This window comes from Parus major, chromosome 10 (assembly GCF_001522545.3).
Source record: "Parus major isolate Abel chromosome 10, Parus_major1.1, whole genome shotgun sequence".
Taxonomy (NCBI): domain Eukaryota; kingdom Metazoa; phylum Chordata; class Aves; order Passeriformes; family Paridae; genus Parus; species Parus major.
Window position 1 is genome coordinate 17541076 of NC_031779.1, and position 19290 is coordinate 17560365.

At 38.5% G+C, this 19290-nt stretch overlaps 2 protein-coding genes across 5 annotated transcripts in view; both read left to right on the forward strand.

Moving 5' to 3' along the window:
* CLPX (caseinolytic mitochondrial matrix peptidase chaperone subunit X) overlaps window positions 1-18908 on the forward strand; it is a 19488-nt gene extending 580 nt beyond the window's left edge. The window contains exons 2-14 of one of the 4 annotated variants that reach the window (XM_033516923.1): window positions 3402-3562; window positions 4702-4819; window positions 9142-9296; window positions 10099-10258; window positions 11433-11474; window positions 11943-12119; window positions 13275-13439; window positions 13732-13820; window positions 14393-14557; window positions 15180-15479; window positions 15611-15703; window positions 15935-16091; window positions 17082-18908. In XM_033516923.1, the coding sequence (XP_033372814.1) occupies window positions 3402-3562; window positions 4702-4819; window positions 9142-9296; window positions 10099-10258; window positions 11433-11474; window positions 11943-12119; window positions 13275-13439; window positions 13732-13820; window positions 14393-14557; window positions 15180-15479; window positions 15611-15703; window positions 15935-16045 (1736 nt within the window). In that variant the 3' untranslated portion in view covers window positions 16046-16091; window positions 17082-18908. The remainder of the gene's footprint in view (window positions 1-3401; window positions 3563-4701; window positions 4820-9141; window positions 9297-10098; window positions 10259-11432; window positions 11475-11942; window positions 12120-13274; window positions 13440-13731; window positions 13821-14392; window positions 14558-15179; window positions 15480-15610; window positions 15704-15934; window positions 16092-17081) is intronic. The other 3 variants (XM_015638920.2, XM_033516924.1, XM_015638921.2) reach the window with 3 other exon arrangements.
* A 150-nt stretch (window positions 18909-19058) lies between these two features.
* PDCD7 (programmed cell death 7) overlaps window positions 19059-19290 on the forward strand; it is a 3954-nt gene continuing 3722 nt past the window's right edge. The window contains exon 1 of the mRNA XM_015638413.3: window positions 19059-19287. Coding sequence (XP_015493899.1) covers window positions 19102-19287 — 186 coding nt within the window. The 5' untranslated portion in view covers window positions 19059-19101. The remainder of the gene's footprint in view (window positions 19288-19290) is intronic.

Consider the following 19290-nt stretch of genomic DNA (forward strand, 5'->3'; position numbering starts at 1 on the left):
TCCCCTTTTTTTTCTCCTTTTAACTGTTTGCTGGTGTCACCCGTGCGGTGCGAGTGGGGGTGAGGGCAGCATTACGTGGTGTGAAGTATCGGGGAATTTGCCCTCGCTATGGAGAAATGTAATGCCAGAATAGAGTTTATTTCAACAGAAGTGATGCTCAGCAGCTGTCGGACAGTGTATGTTACTGTACAGTGCGAGTAAATGTGTTTAATTGGCTTAAAAATGGCTTAATTACGTTAATTAAGTAAAAGCCTACCTTTGTGGTAGCCTGAACTTGAACTATTGCTCATAAAGACGGGCTTAGTTAGCAAAATTAATTATTTCCAACTTGGTTCAAGGACGAGACTGTGCCAGCTACTCACTGGAAGTTGAAGGCTGTCGGAGGCTGTTCCTTTTTTAGTTTTTTTTCCTTGTTTACTCTTTTCATGGTATTCTTGAAAGCAGACAAACCAAGTGCTGCTTTGGGGGAATGGTAGAGCACCCCCAAATTGTGCTGAAAAATCTCTCTGTTGCCACATTGGCAACAATATTTTCAATTACTCTACCCTCGGCAATAGCCTGATGAGTCAGAGATCATTTACTGCTCTTAAGAGGTGAGTTAACTCTTTGTAGGTGCCTTTACATTTATATCTCAAATATCACCTGTGCTGGTTCAGACCTGTTCTTTCAAGTCTAGCCTGTCTGCCCTTATGCAACCCCTTTGAAACAATCAACTTTAAAGCAACTACTATTTGTAATTCATTACAGAATTATCTTTTTTGAAATTTGTGTGGTTTTTGGTCAGAACTAAGATTAAAAATTGTTATGTAAAAGAGCAAATGAGAATAAAATGCAGATAGAGCAATACCATTATTTATCTATCAGCTACAAATGAAAGCTATTTAAAAATAAATGTATCTTATTTTTGTGTGTCTTTTTTATTAAATTGTGTCTTCTGCTAAGTGCTTTGTTTGCTGTTGCTGGTTGGTGCCAAGTTGAGAGAGTTCAGAGTGCACAGATCAATGTAATCAATCGAGTGTTATGTGGGACAGTTAGTTTGTCACAGTCTCCTGTCACTTTCCTGACCAATAGATGCCTCCAAGATCCCCCAGGCTTGCCGCAAAAGTCAGCATTTATTTCATCAAGTATCAGTTAAAGGTTAATAAGGTGTTAAGGAGCTTTCCATCACAAATCTGAGCGGTTCTGTTGCTGCCAGCGACATTAGGTACATGTCCTTTGAATTTAGTGCTAAAAAAACCCATCACCAGTTCCAGGTGTGTGTGAGCAAACCCTGCCAGCTGTTATGTATTGGAACATTTATCTGAGTCTGGATCGGTCAGTGGCAGCTGCCAGGCATTGGAATGTTGATTTCTCCTGAAAATCTTCCTCTGGGCTTATTGACACAAGGAAGTAGAGGTGATAACTTTTACTGCTTCATTGTGTAATTGTACAATGATATTTATCCAAAAGACCCCACTCAGACCTCACAATAAGCACATGAGGCTTTTCATGCTTAGCCACCAGCTGATGTAGCAGTAATGTGTTTTTGTTTTTTTTCCCCTGGTTTATTCTTCACAGCTCAGTAATCAGTGCTGTGTAAGGTTTCATAGTTCATCCCATATAGTTTCCAGTGCATTTTCTGTCTCACAAGAGTACTTTGAATTAAAATGAGGACTGAAATGTTCGAGCTTTTGTGTTAGTGCTTCAGTCTTTCTCCACAGGCCAAATCTCCGTGTTACAAGGAATTTTGTGTGACTTCAGGTTTTGTTCAAGGGAGGTGAGGTGGTTCTTGTTTTATTTTAAGGGGTCTTTTCTCAGTTTGTAAACCAAATCTCAGTAAAGGAACCATCTCTGAGGAATGAACTTCCAAGATAGGGAGCTGCTCAGAGCAGCTATTGCATTGTAAACACTCACCAAAGCTTATTCTTTCCTGACAAGTGCACTTGGCACACAGAGTTGTCAGAGTTCTCTGCACATTCAGTTAAAAGACACAACTGCTTCTGAGAGCCAGCCAGTGTTTTCAAGTTTTCTGTGATGTTTTCATAGCTTATCCTGTGTAATGTAAAATGTGTTGCAGTGGCACTCAGCAGATGAATTTAAAATGGGGAAGCTCAGTGATTGTTATTCCTCCCTCACGTTTACATCCAGAAGCAATGCTGTTAAGAGATTTTTAAAAGATTAATTTTTAGAAATGTTAAAAGTAGCTACAAGTCATCTTCAGGTTCGGGAATCTTAAGTAGTATGTAAGTTAATAAACCAGCTTCCAATCTCATTTGACACTGTCATCTTCATTGTGACTTTGCACAGACCTGTAAGAGTTTTCCTGGTAAATTTAGGTTCCTCTTCTTTATTTTTTCCCTTCTTGTAATAGTAACATGGGGAATTTTCAGAGTATTCTCTTTCAGCTAAGTTCCCAGTTCTTGGTTGCTGTTGTTCTTTCAGAGCAAATGAGCCATGCTTCTCTTGCCATTCTTACATCTTATTTTTTTTAAGAGTTTTTGGATTTTCCATAGGATTGTCTCATCCCTATAACAATAAAACTATGTATTGTCAGCAGATTTGCATTTGCCATTGTTGCTGTATAGCTCTGCTGTCAGCAAGGCACAGCAAGGTCCTTATCAAAACCAGAGAGCAAGTGAGAATTTGCCACTTTAACTGCAAGAGATGAGATATGGATTCCAGGCTGTTGTTGATGTTGAAATCACAAGCACAACATATGTCGGCTCACGTCATACCGAGCCATGAAATGCAATCCTGCCGGTGTTGCAAGAGGAGGAAAAAAGGCTGTTTAGTTTCCCAATGAAGTTTTTTTTTGTGTTGGCAATAAGGTATTTCAGCAAAGTTAAGATTACGCTGAGTTTGCCGGTGCCGGCCCGTCGGTGAGTGCCAAATAGGACACGGCTTCTCAGTTTTCCTCAGCACAACTTTTGTTGCCAAGAGGTGCCTCAAATTCCTGGAAACTAATTTTTAGTGGAGTTCCCAAGTGAAAGCCAAATCCAGACGTGCAGTCATTGAGTCTGAAACACCTGAATTTGCATAATAAAGCGACTCTTCAAAGGTTTCTCTTGGGGAGTTGAATTATTTCATAATAAAAGCTGTAAGTTGATTGTGTTTATCATTCTGAGGATCAGTTTCATAACTGGGATGTTCCCTATTTCATGCCACGATGAGAGTCTCAATTATCTGATGTTAGAGGACCTGGAGTTACATTGGGGTCTTTTTTGGAAAACCCAGGCAGTTTTTAATGAGATGAACATTAAGGTGGTAAAGGTAATTTATTTAGAATAACTGAAATGTGGATGTTCAGAGCTGATTTTGTACCTTTAAGCTCCACATTAAAGTAAATCAGTTCTGAGATTTGCTGGCAATAGAATGAAAATGTGAGTATTTTTAGTATTTAACTTTTTTTTTTTTTTTTTTAGGTATTACTTGTGGTCGTACACGCATCCCTGTTTTAGGAAAACTTGGGACTTTTGAAACTTGTTCCCTAAAACGAATTCCTCTTAGAAACTTTTCAGAAACACCAGCATATTTTGCTTCAAAGGATGGTGCAAGCAAGGATGGCTCTGGAGATGGAAGCAAGGTAATCTCCACAAACTGGGGGTTTCAATAGTTTCTGTAAAAAGTTCCTTAAATTTTTGTGATTTTTTTTTTTTTTACTTAAAATTAATATCAAAATTTCGGCCAACTCCAGACACTTCTAGTCCTTCAAATTGCTGCAACTGGCAGTGAAGGAAAAATAAAATGTATTATGAATTTGTTAGGAGATAAACCTGGTACTCCCAAGTAGACTTTTAAAGTACATTTTAAATGTTTCTGGGTTTAGAACTGATTTGTCTTAAGTAAGACAAGTCAATGAGGACATGAGCTCACCTCTTGTTGTCATTTGTAGTCTATTTTTATCCTAGTCATTCTCTATAATTATAGTTAATAAACAGCTTCTTCAGATAAATGATTACCTGAGAATAAAACTGCTCTTTAGTCAGCAAATAACATTTTGAGAGTTCACAGGCAATAACTTTGCCTTAGTATGGTGTGTTGTGAATCTGAGGAGCTGTCCAGGTGACACCAGTCTGTTCTGAGGGTGCAATTAAACTTTTTTAAAAAAAATTAAAAATTAAGTTTTTATTTTTTTCTTGAAAAGGGCTGTAAGGAGAAATCACTAGGCAAGACAGGTTTAAAAATTAAGAACTGCCTTAGAAATGGGAAGAGAGATTTTTGTTGTCTCCTAAAATATAACTTGTATTAATCAGAGTATGAAGGCATAGATACAGATACAAGCAAAAGATGCAGTATTTCCAAACACTTTGAAATTCATGTTTTAGTATAGATTGCTACAGCTGCCAAGGAATTGAGAGGAGCTGTGGCTTCAGAAACCCTTATAATCCATGCAGTTGAGATAATAAAATTCTCTCTAAATATTATTTATTTTCTTGTCTGACATTAAAACATTAAAATACACTATTAAATTGTTAACATAGCTTGTTATTGTTGGGCATGTGCATCCAAGACTGGCAGACCTGGGAAATGCAGATGTATTTGTAAATGTAAAACACTTCCAAGTCTTTGTTATGTTCTTCTAAGTTTCTAAAGCCTTTAAAAAAATCCTGACAATAGTTACTTTGTTATTCAGTTATTGCAAAATTCCAATTATTTGATTCCATAAGCAAATACTGTACCAGCTCCATTGTTTGGGATTAATTGTCTGGAAATCTCTTTTAGAAATCCGTTGGTGAGGGTGGTGGTAAAAAGTCAAGCTCTGGAAGCTCTGGGAAAGGAGGGAACCAACTGCGCTGCCCGAAGTGTGGGGACTTGTGCACACACGTGGAGACCTTTGTGTGTAAGTTTTCCTTAAAACTTCTTTATTTTTTAAATAGGCACAGATGTGACTTTGTGATTTAGCATAGTCCTGATAGCTATGTGTTAGCCTACCTAATTACATGATGTCAGAAATTTTGTTATGCTTAGTTTGGCCTTGTTGTGTAAATATTTATTGTCTCTGTGGGTACATTTGTGTACATCCCGTGATGTATGGGAATGTGGTAGTGCAATTCACGTTGTATCTGTGAATATGCATTTTTAAAATAGTTCATGGCATTTTATACTTAATACCATTTTAACTACAGATACTTTCATATCTCTATTATATAAGTATGCACTTTATATGTATTGGTAATGTCTGTCCTTTCTTTCCTAAATAATGAAACTTTAATCTTGCATTTACTATAACCAAAGTGCTTATCCAGCAGAGGAATTAGTATTTGACAGATGGCTTACTAGAACAGTCTTCCATGGCAAAGTCAGAGCTATAATACATTCCACATAGTAGGCTGGAAAGTCCAACTAGAAAATCCAAAATGCCTGTTCTCCAGCAGAAATTGCTACTTTATTTTCCTTTTTTTAAAAAAAAGTATAATCAAAATTAATGCCATTTATTCTTTAGGTTCTATCAGACTTGAAGACATTTCAAACCTTATTTCATCACTAATGAGACCAGCCTAGAAAACAAAAACTTTTGTCAGAAAGCAAATCCCCATTGTTAGTTGGTGGGGCTCAAGGAGGAAATATCAGGTTATAATCAGACTTGTGCACTAAGAGGCTTAAGACAAGGTCAGCAGAAACGTGTTCAGCAGTTGTTAGTATAACAGCTGGCAAAAATAATGAGTGGATGTGCTCTTATTTCCTGCTACTCATATAAAGTAGTATTTAAAATGATCAAATGTCATGAATCACAGGACAGTTCTATAATAATAACAGTATATTTCTTTATGTTAGACAAAGGATCAGTCCTCAGTTACTTTTTGCCACAGAAAAAGGTTGTTTTTCCAGTTTGTTTGAAACTATAGGCAACAAGGTTTTCTGCAAAACCTGGCACTAGTTCATGGAACTAGAAATATGATCCTGTCTGGTGTTCAGTGTGGTCTCTCCCTGGACTAGGTGTGGTTGGGAACAGTTGAAGGATTTTTAATCTCATTTGCCTTCTTATGATTCATGAACAGGCAGAGATGTTTTTGAATCTCACTTCACTGGTGTGTTTCCCTTGGTACTGCAGTTTGTGCTTTTATCTGGAAATACCATTCAAGCATTGTCCCAGAACGATCCTTGGAAAGCAGAGATGTGATTAAGTGTTTTGTCAGTGTTGTTGGGAACATTTAAGCATGCCTGGAAACTTCCTTGGGAACAGGATTTATTCATACCAACACTATTGAGAACATATATTGCTAGATGAGATTTAAAATTCCCAAGTAGTGAACCCACTGAAGTTGCAGCATCAGAATAACACAGGTTCTGTAAACAGCTTGGGACTGGAAACACGCTTTTTTCCAGAGTTCCTGTGAATCCTGATGGTTTTTTCTGGACCTGTGTTATTCTGATTTAGTCTGTTAATTTGAGCACACTGCTTTCCAGCCACTCTATAAAGTAGCTGGAAAACAGAACTTCTAATTATCTTGAAATTTATTTGAAAAAACAAAAACTAAGAAAAATAAATCTGTCCCATTCTGCCCAAAATGAATGGGTTCCAAGTTGTATTAAGCCTACTGTAACTTTATTTTTGTGGATAAGCCCTTGTTGCTTAGTCAGGAAAAATGATGAATTTGCTCAGTTCTGGTTTGAATTGCCAACCTCCAGAGCCTTAAATAAATATCTAAAACCAATGGAAAACATGCAATTAGCATTTGTTTCAGTTTAAATATTAGCTTTTCAGTCATTTTGAGAGAAGTAAAGAAGCAAAATACTAAATAAAAGCCATGTTCATTAGAAAATTAATTGCCACTGAGTGGCAGTGTGACAGGATGATTTTCCAGTGGAGTTTGTTTTTGATGGAGCTTCACTTTGTGTCTGCAAATCTTGCAGAAAGATTTGCTTGGCAATGATTTTCCAATTAACAATGAAGGGAAAATATGAGGCAAACAAAAAGTCATTTTGCTTTGACCTCCTTTCTCAGCAGTTCCTGTATTGTTTTGGGTTGTGAAAGTCTGTAAAGAGAGTTTGTGATCAGTGAAATAAGACTTGATCCTCCAATGTGGAGTGAAATCCAATCGCTGTAAAGCTGATTGACATAAGAAGCCTTATCTGGATGCTGCTTTTACTGTCTCCACCTGATGCCATCAGGTTACTCCATCCTCCAAACCAGCACCTCCCTGCTACTGAACATGCTCAGAAGCTTCCCTGCTTTCTTTTTCCTGGTTTGGGTTTTATTTTACCTTAATGCAGTTTGACAGGAGCCCATTATCTCAACCCTACAACTCTTTTTAATTCTCTGATTGTTTCTGTTTCCTGTATGTTTTATAAAAACCTGGCATTTCTTTTTGGCAAGGTCAGCTCACACAAACTTAAGAAATGCTGCCTCTGTGGCAACATTGTCTGATTAAAAACAACACTTGACTTGCATTTTGGCACACTGTAAATATTTGCAGACATCTTAATGACAGGGAGGTAATTTGACATGGATTTGATGTGCTTTTATGTGTTTGCTAAAAGAACATATGAAAACATGCCAGTATTTAGGATGAGCAAAGTTTCCTGCAACTCAATTGTGTACTCATAGGGTTTTTTTAAGTGAAGTTTTAAAGATGCCTCATAGTACTCTTAGAGCCCACTTCTTATTTTCTGGGTTTTTTTAAACCATTCATGTGGCTTTATAAAGGGAACAATATTCTCATGTCTATTCTATCCTAAATCAGCCTTGTATAAGGAAGGAGAACAGCCTCATGACTGTAGTCATCAAGAATATCAGAGGTGTTTTCAGTGAGCCTTGGGAGAAAGGTTGGGTTGCTTTTTTCCCTACAATATTGTTGCAAAATAATAGTTATATAAGAGGAATGGGTTAGTGCAAGTGGATTTCCATCACATTCCCATGAGGCAGATAGCAGTAATTTGGAAGATTGCCAGGAGAACTTTCAGGCTGTTACCCAGAATTTCTTTAAATTGAAGTTAATAAAGCTGTGTTGCTGGCAGTGTTAGTTGCTACATTCTTAAAGTAATCTGTTGGTCTTGGTTATCCAGCTATAAGGTGGGATTAATGGTAAGAAAAATCCCACCCACTCTTCTTTTGCTGATGCCAGTCCTATGGGAGACAACAAGTTATAAATAAGCAACTTGTTTATTGCTAGAGGGTGTTGTTACAGTTGCTGGTGATACTGTGTTCAAGCCATTTTCTAAAAACTTTTTATGATTTCAGAAGTTCTGGCATTAAAATTTTCAGTGGGTTGTTTTTCTACATTTTCTGTACTTTTAATTAAATACATTTACTAGTATATTTCCTTTAAATCTATCTTACTGCTTGTGATTTGCATTTAGTTCCATAGAAATAGGGCTAGAAAGGGTCTATTCTGAATTACTTTTATTATTCTTCTCTACTGTCTGTTTTTATCATTTCAACTTTGCTTTACCAAAGGAAAAGAAAAGCAATGCAGGTTCTCATTTTCAGGCTTATGAAACCAACCTTTGCAGATTTCTTGAGACACAGTTCACAAAGTCAGCAGTAGGAGGGTTTAGCTTTTGGAATTTGAAAGAAATTTGTTCTAGTCTTGACAGTAAAAATAAATAAGTAGAAGATGTTGCAAAACATCAAAGTCCTGATGGTGTGTTGCATACCACAGCTGCCTCTTGTTGGGATGAGCCCTTTGGGTGACCCCCCCTGTGCTCACTGTCCTGGGCTTGGATGTCTCAGGCCTGATCCAGTTTTCTAAACCAGTGGGATGCAGAGAGCAGGAGCTGCCAGAGCCCTCCTGTAATGCTGTCTTTGATATTCTAGTCTGCTTCCCTGCACTTTTGTCTGTGCCTAACCACAATATTTTATTTTGCTGTCAGTTTGAGAGTTAGGAACATTTCCTGCATAGCTAAAGTAGTCTCATTTATTTTGTCTCAGAAGTGCAAAGTGTCCTCTCCAAAGTGTGGTGCTACTGGATAAGTATCAAAAAGAGTTTGTGTTTAATACATTGTCTGGTTGCTGCCCAGCATTCCAATTTTTGGAGGGCAAATTGTGTTTCCTCTGTGTCAAATTTCATAAGCCAATAGTAGCTTTTAAATGTTCTAAGGTGAGTGAGGGAGAAGTGTTATGTAAACAGAGTGACTGGGCTGTCTTACAGGTGCTTGTCCTGTGTGATGAACTTGGACAGAAGCAATTCCTCTTACTGTTTCGTTTGACCTTTTCTGCAGCTTCCACCCGTTTTGTGAAGTGTGAAAAGTGTCACCACTTTTTTGTTGTCCTGTCAGAGGCAGACACAAAAAAGAGCATCATTAAAGAGCCCGAGTCAGCAGCAGAAGCTGTGAAATTGGCATTCCAGCAGAAGCCACCACCTCCACCGAAAAAGGTATGTTCTTAATTCCACCCAGAGTCCCCTTGTGTTGCAGCATGGAGAAATGCTTCCCTTAATCTGCATCAGGTGTGTGATGGGCTGCTGGGACAAAGCAGCAAACAATAAAGATGATTAGCTCAAGATTAAACCTCTGTGAGCCGTGTGCAGAGCAGCTGATAAAGGGAACAAGTAGATCCAATAAAGGTATTGGAGCTTGTTTTCCTCTGTCTTTGTGACTACATTTTCTCCTGTGACCTTGAGGCTGACCTCAGCCCTCACCAACCGTAGTAACTTTTCTTTCTTACTGTGGCCTTGCATTCTGTATCCTTATTTCAGCATTTGCTTTCTCAAGCAGCAAAGCCTTTTATTTGGTGTGGGTGAGAGCTGTAGCTGATTAACTTGTGGCCATGGTCCTTCTGAAGTCATTTGGTTTCCATCTGGAGATTAGTGAGGAAGCCTTTTATGTTTCTCAGTTCCTGGTGGACTGTAATGGTTTCTGAACATGGCTCCTTGACAGGCCTCTTTTCAGAAAATAAGCATTCTTAAAATTTCTTTTCCTCTTAAAAATTTGGGCAGAAGTGGCAATGGACTTATGTATTAGTAGGGCAGAACTGATAGATGCAATATGAGTGTGTAAGCACCAGATATTTTAAAGTAAACTTATCAAGAGAAATATGTTTTGTATTTTAGATGTTAATTTCTGTTTCTCAGGTCTGTAACAATTCAGACCAAAGTCCATCTTTTGCAGAATGTGCTATTTTTCCTTTTCTGATGCAAGATGATTTAGAAGTGTTATTAAGATTAAGCTATTTTTCAGATTTACAACTACCTCGACAAATACGTTGTTGGTCAGTGTTTTGCCAAGAAGGTGCTTTCAGTTGCGGTGTATAATCATTACAAGAGGATCTACAATAATATCCCATCTAACCTGAGACAGCAAGCAGAAGTTGAGAAACAGACTTCATTAACACCAAGAGGTTTGTATGATATTTGGTATTTTTCTGGTCAAATAAACTACCATTTTGGGGTCCTAACTTAATCTAAGAAAGGGTTTACCCTGACACTAGATGTTCTATAGTTCAAATGATCTGTAAGAATTTCTACTAAATATAATTTCCATTGTGAACTTCTATGATTTATTTAAATGGTATAAGAGAGTTTATGATGCTTAGCATATTAAATGCTTACCCCTTTTTACTGATACTGATTATGGGGTATTCTCCTTTAACTTTCTAAAGTGAGTCTCCTAATTTTTTCTTTCTAATCTCATTTATGACTTAACAGTAAATCTGCTGCTTAATCTGCAAGCAACAATGCAGATCAGGAAGGTGATATTTTGCATGGGTAAACTGATGAGTACTTAGATTTCTAACTTCCTTTGCTCCTGCTGGCAGCATCTGCTGGTTACCCCTGTATTGTTCCATATCTAGCAGGTGTAGATGGAGTTACTCCTGGCAGTACTTTTGCTGCTGAGTAAGTGTGTAGCTATGTTGATCTAATTTATTTTTAGAAGTGGGATTAAGTTACCATCTCTGACTCAAAGTGTACCTTGGGTGAGTTTTTTTTTTTAAGGTGTTTTGTTCTGTCTTGCAAAAGTTACCACAGAAATCTTTGTTTTTTTTTTTTTGAATTAACATAAAGAAGTCTTTTAAATGAGGAGGGAACATTAGTAGCACTTTTCTGGTAATGGTAAGAGAGCAGTTGTGTACCTGGCACCAGGAAGTTCCTGACCCTCCACAGGGAGATAACAGGGTCCATGCCCAGAGAGACTGACAGTAAATATTTACATATTTCAGAGTTCTGTCTTATATCAAAGCCTTACATTATAACACTCAGGGAGAGTTTAAGGAAGCCTCTTCAAAATTATTACTTCTTTTTTTCCCTTCCATAATTGTTTTTAAAGTGAATAATCTAATTAGAGGTAATAGACTGTTGTTTTTATAAGTAGATAGCTTGCTGGCATTTTAAAAAACATGCAATTTGGGTTTTGGGTAATTTTGACAGCAATAAGAAATAGCTCTTGTGGGGATTTCTTTTTAGAAATACATTCATTGTCAGTGGTAAGATGTATTCAGAAGAGGGCAAGAGGTGGAGAATTTATAAGCTTTTATAAACTTACTTTTTTATGACTGTTTTCATCCTCTCTCTTAGAATTAGAAATCAGAAGACGGGAGGATGAGTACAGATTTACAAGTAAGTGAACCCTCTCCTCATGTCCTCTTCTGCAATACCTACTTTTATGACATGGAGAGCAGTCTTTAGTGACTGCTAGTTTGAAATGTTGGGTGAGGTCCAGTGCTTGTACTTTTTCATCATGGAAATTAACAGCTTGGGTTTATTTCTTCTCATATGTTAACAAAAAAACTAAAAGAATTACAGTTTAAATGAGCAAATTTGTAAGGACTGAAAATTTCTCTTGCTTTTTAATGTAGAGGAATACTTTTAGGTAATCACTGTGCCACTGGAATTTCTTTTCCTGTACACCTCTGCAAAAGTATGATTGGAACTCCTGTTTGTGTAATAATTGTGCTGTATTTCTGTTGCTTTCCTCTCTGTACAGAGAGAAGTCCAGGTTTGCAGAAGAACCAAGCTGTTATTGTGTCTTTAAGATAGTGACAGGCCTCCTTGGTGCTCAAACAGTGTTGTTGTTGTTCTCTTCAGAACTCCTGCAGATTGCTGGAATCAGTCCACATGGTAATGCTTTGGGAGCATCAATGCAGCAACAAATGAACCAGCAGATACCTCAGGAAAAACGGGGAGGAGAAGTACTAGATTCACCCAATGATGACATTAAACTTGAAAAAAGTAATATATTGCTGCTTGGACCAACTGGATCAGGTATACAACTGCATGTTTCTATAGGTGTCCTATTTTTCATGGAATTTGTTGTTAATGAGTGATTTTCCTCTTCTGTGATTATTCAGATTTGGTTTATAAAAAAACTAAACTGTGAATTTCAAATTGGGATTCCAGTGCTTTCATGCTGTGTTAACATGCAGAGCCAGTGGCCCTAAAGAGGAACAAGCTGTAGTTGTGTAGTTTTCTTTTTTTCTTTTTTGAATGCCTATATTTACTGACTGAATAAAAGATGCCACTTTGACTAAGCTGAAATAAAATGCATTTATAGTTTCTCTGCTTTAGCTGGCAAGCTGAGGTGCTGCAGTTAGTGCTGTTTCACCTCTGGGACAGATTAGTTGCAGGGGGTTGGAAAGAGATATTTTGTATGTTCATAAGACTTGGGAGTGTTTGTGCTGAAGTGATGGCATTTTGCAGACTTTTTGGGAGAACATTCACTAAACAATATTTTAATTCTGTTTCTTCCCAACTTCGAAGCAGGAGCAATTGGACTTTGCACTGCACCCTGAGTGTCTGCAAAGGACTACTGATTTATTTAATCTTTAAACTCTGCAAGTACATGTACTATGGTTTTTATATTGTGTGACATTTTGTGATACTGTATGAATTTCAAGCTGCCTTAAATGTGTATTATTAAACTAAAACTAGAAATACAGCCTGCCAATGTAAAAACCACTGCTTATGAAAGCTATCTCCCTTGGAAAATATGCTTGTATTAAGATGCTGGTACGATTCAGGATGTCTCATAAGACTTAATGATGATCCTGTGGCAAATCCTTGAATGGTTTGGGTTGGAGGCTACCTTAAAGCTCCCCTTGTTCCACCTCTGCCATGTGCAGGGACACCTTCCACTATCCAAGGCTGTTCCAAGCCCTGTCCAACCTGGCCTTTGACATTTCCAGGTATGGGGCAGCCACAGCTTCTCTGAGCACCCTGTGCCAGGGCCTGATCACCCTCACAGAAAAAGATTTCTTCCCAATATCTCATTTTCTTCATCCCACCTTCTTTCATTTTAAAGCCACTCCCCCTTGTCCTGTCACTACACACCCTTGTTAAAAGTCCCTGTCCAAGTACTTGGATTTGTGTGCTCTAAGAGAAATGTGTGGCAGTTCTAACGTGCAGCTTTTCTTTTACCAGGTAAAACCTTGCTGGCTCAGACTCTGGCTAAATGCCTAGATGTCCCTTTTGCTATCTGTGATTGTACCACCTTGACTCAAGCTGGCTATGTTGGGGAAGATATTGAATCTGTCATCGCAAAACTCCTGCAAGATGCCAACTACAACGTAGAAAAAGCACAGCAAGGTAAACTTTTAATGTGTTTCAAAGGGCTCTAAGCTTTTGAGACAACCAGTATTCCTGAAATTAACATTCTAGCTGCATGCACCCAAAGTTTATATCAGATAGAATAAATCTGAAAAGAGCTCAATGTGTATCTTCTAGTATTGTTTTTGTCCATAATTGGACAAAATTACACATGTTTTTGCTGTTGGGAAGTAGAACAGACTGCTGCGCTCTCAAATCTTATTATTCTCTGTAAATTCTTGCTTCCCTTTAAAAGTAGGGTCTTCTTTAAACCCATTTTCTCTAACTGCAGGAATTGTTTTTCTGGATGAAGTAGATAAGATTGGCAGTGTTCCTGGTATCCATCAGTTACGGGACGTTGGGGGAGAAGGTGTTCAACAGGTAAATACTTCCATGGAGTGATTTTACTTCCTGACTGAACAGGTGTCGTTCCGATTGGGAACGGCTGGAAGGAACGACAAACAGGACATAAGATCCTGTCATGTCAAACAGCATGGGAATGTATGGAGTCACAGTTCTTCAGTTCCTTAATTATTCACCTTCAAAAGACACATCTTTCCTCTTGACTTCATTAAAAAACATAATCTCAAAAGCAGTTTGGGGCATCCTCATGGAAATATTTTAGTTCAGAAATGTCTTTACAGCATTCAGACAGTTCATAATGTAGGCAAGGGCAGGTAATATTTCCCATTTAAGCAAAACTCTTAAAGTAGCTAATCATTATATGCAGTGTGCATAGGAGCCACATTAAAGGAAAGTTTTTGTCCTTGAGTGGAATTGTCTCATAGGAAAAACTGACTTTTCTGGACTCTTGCTGTTACTATAAGAGCATAAGGGAGCAAAAAATACAAGTGTATTTGTGAAAGTGAACATATCATGGTGTGCCCAAGTGAACATACATGATGCTACACAATGGAAATTTTTTTATTGCTTATTTCTTCTTTCCTTCTTAGGGCTTGTTAAAATTACTTGAAGGCACAATAGTAAACGTTCCAGAGAAGAATTCTCGGAAGCTACGTGGAGAAACAGTGCAGGTTGACACAACAAACATCCTGTTTGTAGCTTCTGGTGCTTTTAATGGCCTTGACAGAATTATCAGCAGGAGGAAAAATGAAAAAGTGAGTGTATCAGACTGTATCTGGGCTGAGAAATCATCATCTTGATTACTATTCACAATACTGACTTTTACAGATCTTGCTGTATTTGTAAACACACTACATTTCTTTATTTCAGCAAATGGTGATAAAAACCATCATCTTAAAATACCTGGTCCTGCAGGTCACTGTTTTATAGATTGATATCTGGGGATAGGGTTCTGCCTGTAGCATTCTGACAAAATGTGTTCCCTGTCTCTACCACTAAAGGAGTGAGTGAAATGGAAGTTATTGTTCATGTTAATTCATGTTGCTTCCCATGTAAGCAAACTTGCCTGCATTTGCTTCACTTATGAAGTGTCACTGGTACTTGTAAAATGACCAGAACATGTTGATGACCTTCTTTATTTTAAGAAAAAATGGCTCTTGTACTGATGTATTAATCCTTCACTGAAGAAATTCAATCTTATAAGAAACTGATTGTATGCAAGGGGTCTAATTTTACTCTAAGTAGTTTCTTGAGCTCAAATTAGTACATAACAACATAATCAGTCACTGCAGATTTTTAATACTCATGAAAAGTTAATTTATTTACATCAAGAAAACTCAATTACAGTTCTCTAAGCAGAACATGTTTGTTTTGCAGTACCTAGGATTTGGGACACCATCTAACATGGGGAAAGGCAGAAGGGCTGCAGCAGCAGCTGATCTTGCCAATATCAGTGGAGAGTCTGACCCACAGGAAGATATTGAGGAGAAAGATCGCTTGCTGCGCCACGTGGAAGCCAGGGATCTCATCGAGTTTGGCATGATTCCGGAATTTGTGGGACGTTTGCCTGTTGTGGTTCCTCTGCACAGCCTGGATGAGAAAACCCTCGTACGAATTCTTACAGAGCCACGGAATGCTGTGGTTCCTCAGTACCAGGCACTGTTCAGCATGGATAAGGTTTGAGTTTTTATCTGTTAACTCTGGTGTTCATGTTTATAAATACAGTGTTGTTTTTGGTAATGCTTGTACTCAACATGCTGCGTTATAAATGAAATTATTAACTGAACTTCCCATTTTTCTGTGTGTAGTGTGAATTAAATGTAACTGAAGATGCATTGAAGGCTATAGCCAGACTGGCCCTGGATAGAAAAACTGGTGCCAGAGGTCTTCGATCTATAATGGTGAGTGAATGAAGTCTTATAAACAATAAATGAAGCTTCCTGGATTTGTGTGTATGGACCTAATTGTGACCATTTCCAGTGAAAACCACACTTAGTTCTGGCCCTTACATGGATACAGTAAGTCTTTCTAAAGCTGTGAGTATTCAGAGTTCTTCCAAGGAGACTCTCTAGCTCTCTCTGTTTATGTGAAGGAAAGCATACAGAAATATTTTCCCCTCTCTTTTCCTGTAGGAAAAGCTGCTGCTGGAGCCCATGTTTGAAGTGCCCAATTCTGACATCGTATGTGTGGAAGTTGACAAAGATGTTGTAGAAGGCAAAAAAGAGCCAGGATACATTAGGTAAAACCGTAACAGAAGTAGCAGAACAGACCAGTAATACAACTAGACAGGTATTCTGATGGAATAAACACAAATCCATGCACACAACCTAAAAAAGATTCAATGCTCTGTATATTGTACACAGCTGAATTAGTGCCTGTTCTCTTCTAGAGACTTTGGAGTTGTATTGCTTTAGTTTTTAAACAGAAATTTTAAAATAAACATATGTGAAGTTATTTTTGTGTGTGTATACCTATAGAAATGGAAGTAAGTTTTAAGCTAACAGTAAAAATTTGAAATTCAGTTGACTGTACTGAAATTTCTGAAATGAAACTGTTTCTTTCTTCCTACTTTTTATCACTGATATGGGTTTTTTTATACAAGCTCCAGGCTGCAACAGTTTTCTCCATTACTCTTGCAGCAGTGGAGAGCCACAAGGGCAGATCTATTGATTTGCTGAACTCTTCCTGAAATAATCAATTTACTGTTGTGAAGAGTATGGTAATGATGTGGAATGTTGAAAACGCTGAACAAACCTGCATTAAAAAAAAAATCCAACAATTTCAGTGAATGAAGGATGGAATTGAGAGAGAATGGGTCAGATTAAAACTGGTTAAAAAATCAGTTCCCAGATTTCAGGTCTGAAATTTAGGAACTGTGTCTTGGTTTTTAGCACTGACAATGTTGTTTGAGTGGCTTTCTCCACTAAGGTGCATTTACTTATTTCAACACCTTGTCTGTGCTGAAGCTTGGCTCAGCCTTGTGTTGTTGGAGGGAGTGAAAAGTATTACACTGATAGTTGCTTGAAGTGATTTTATATAGCACCAGAAATATTATGGATTGAATCAAACAACTAACTGAAAATCAGAAGGCTAATTGAATTCAGTTAATGAGCCTGTGTGCTGGTGGCACTGCCAATGTGCACAGCAGCATTTCCAGATCAGAAGGTCAGAACTTCTGTCACGGGGCACTGTGCATGTGACGTGTTTGTCAGAAACTATGGGAAGTGTCTGTTTTTTCCCTCTGTGTCTAAGGTATCTGATCTTTCCTTTCAATCCCAGGGCTCCCACCAAGGAGTCATCGGAAGAGGAGTATGACTCTGGAGTGGAGGAGGAAGGCTGGCCTCGACAGGCAGATGCTGCAAACCATTAAACACTGTCAGAACTCTCACCTGAAGAAAGCTCACTCGGTTCTTTCCTTCCGATTGCCTCTGGCTCCAGCCTGATCCTAAAGGCACCGGATCTGTCTTGGATACGACTCGTGATGAGGAACTCCATTAGCTAAATCAGATCGTGTATTTTATTGCAGCATCACATTGATTTTGATGGACAGAGTGTGGACTGGGATGACATAATGTTCAAATATGAATTGTATATTACACTTGTTCAATTAAAATGTATAGCAAATGCAGCAGCACCTGCACTGCCCTTGCCAGAAGCTGAACCAGCAGTGCAGGTGCTGCCAATAGTTAGATTTAACAATAATGTTACTCTACAAATGGGAAATCAAAATTAATAATTAGTAGAGGGTGAGTAAACTATCTTAGCTCCTGGTACGGCTCACAGGGGGTTTTGTTCAGGTCAGTGTTAAGAGTCCTGCTGGTGTATGAAACCCAGTGGGTGCTGGAGTGATTTGTTACATTGGTGGGGGAGGAAACCCTTTTGGAAAAACTGGGACACGCTTTTTGACACTGCTGGGAGATTCTGCTAAAATGTGACACTGGTTTGTTACGGTAATTTGAATATCAAATTATATCCTTCACGTCTCCATTGGGAGCTTTAGACACCTTGGATAATGTGAAAGAAGGTGAAGTCAGTCATTTGCTGGTTTTCCAGAGGGGTAAACAAGATTCCTAGGAAGCAGTAAAACCATCTAAATTTGGATGAGAAGTCGCCATAAATTTTTAAATATTAATGTTCTAATATAGTACATTTTGTTTAACATATTGGAACTATCATGCATCAATTTTTTGGTGCCAGGTATTTGCCCAACCTATCTTATAATGGTAAGAGATGAAAGAAGTAAATGTATAATATTTTTGCTGTAATCAGTAGTGATTGTTCACATGACAGTGTTTTTTAAGTTATATTCTCAAATGCTAGTATTGCATCTTGTGGGTTTGTCTTTGGTTTTTAGTCTCACAGCAAGCAATCCTCCCTCTCATGTTTCCACCAAAATGAATTCAATCCTTTAGGAAAGTGTAAAAACACTAAAGGACCTGTATGTTTTTGATTTGTTTCAGAAATTAAAAGTGTCGCTTACAGCTTTGTTTTGTCCTTCAGTGAAAATGTGGACTTGAGTTTCCCTAAAACTTTAATTCATACTATTTAAATAAAACTTTCATCCTTCTTTTTAGTCTAGTGGATGTTTTAGGACAGGAAAGGATACTGAAAATCTATTGACCCTATTTTTGTCATTAATTTTTGTCATGTAAATTTTATGTGATACTTGTGTTCTTCCCTAGCAGCAGTGACATGCAGTTGTAGCCAGGTGCAACAGATACTTTCCGTGGGATTTCACATTTTTTTTTCAGGTTAAATTACCCATTAATGGTTCAGAAAAAGCTGCGTTTGGAGTTGAAGATATTTCTAGAAGCTTGGGCCCCTCGAAATGGGAATCTGTGGTGAACTATCTGTAACTGCATCCTCACTTTCCTTTTTGTAGAGTGAAAACGTGTAACAGCTTTTAATTCTGAGTCCTTTAATTCAAATCCTTTTTTAAACAGATAGAAAAAAACACCACATTTTAGGTGAAACTGTTCAACAACTTAGTTTTGAAAGTTGTTTGGAATTCTGTAACCAAGAACTGTTTTTAAGGAAACAAAAATGCCGTGTAACTACAGTTTGTACTTCACCTCTGGCGTTTGAATAAAAGCGAATATTCAAGCAGCGGAGAGTTGTCATCCCTAACGCCATCCCCACATATTTTAAGTTTTAGGAGTAGTTTTTGGAACTTCATTTTTCAACTGGAGCGAGAGGCGGGCGGGGCGGGTCCTCCCGGCCGCCGGGCGGCGCTGAGGCGGGTGCTGAGGCGGGAGCTGAGGCGGGATCATGGCGGCGCGCTGAGGGCTGTGGCGGGATCATGGCGCAGCCGCCGCCGTTCCCCTCCCGCCTCCCGCCGCCCTTCCGTGCCTTCCCGCCGCCCTTCCCCGGCCCCGCCGTCCGCCCAGCGCCCTTCGCGGTCGGGCCGGTGGCACCCCCGCCTTTCTTCTTGCCGCCGCCGACGGGTGAGGGGGGACCGCGCTTCCCGCCGGGCGTCCCCTACTTAGCG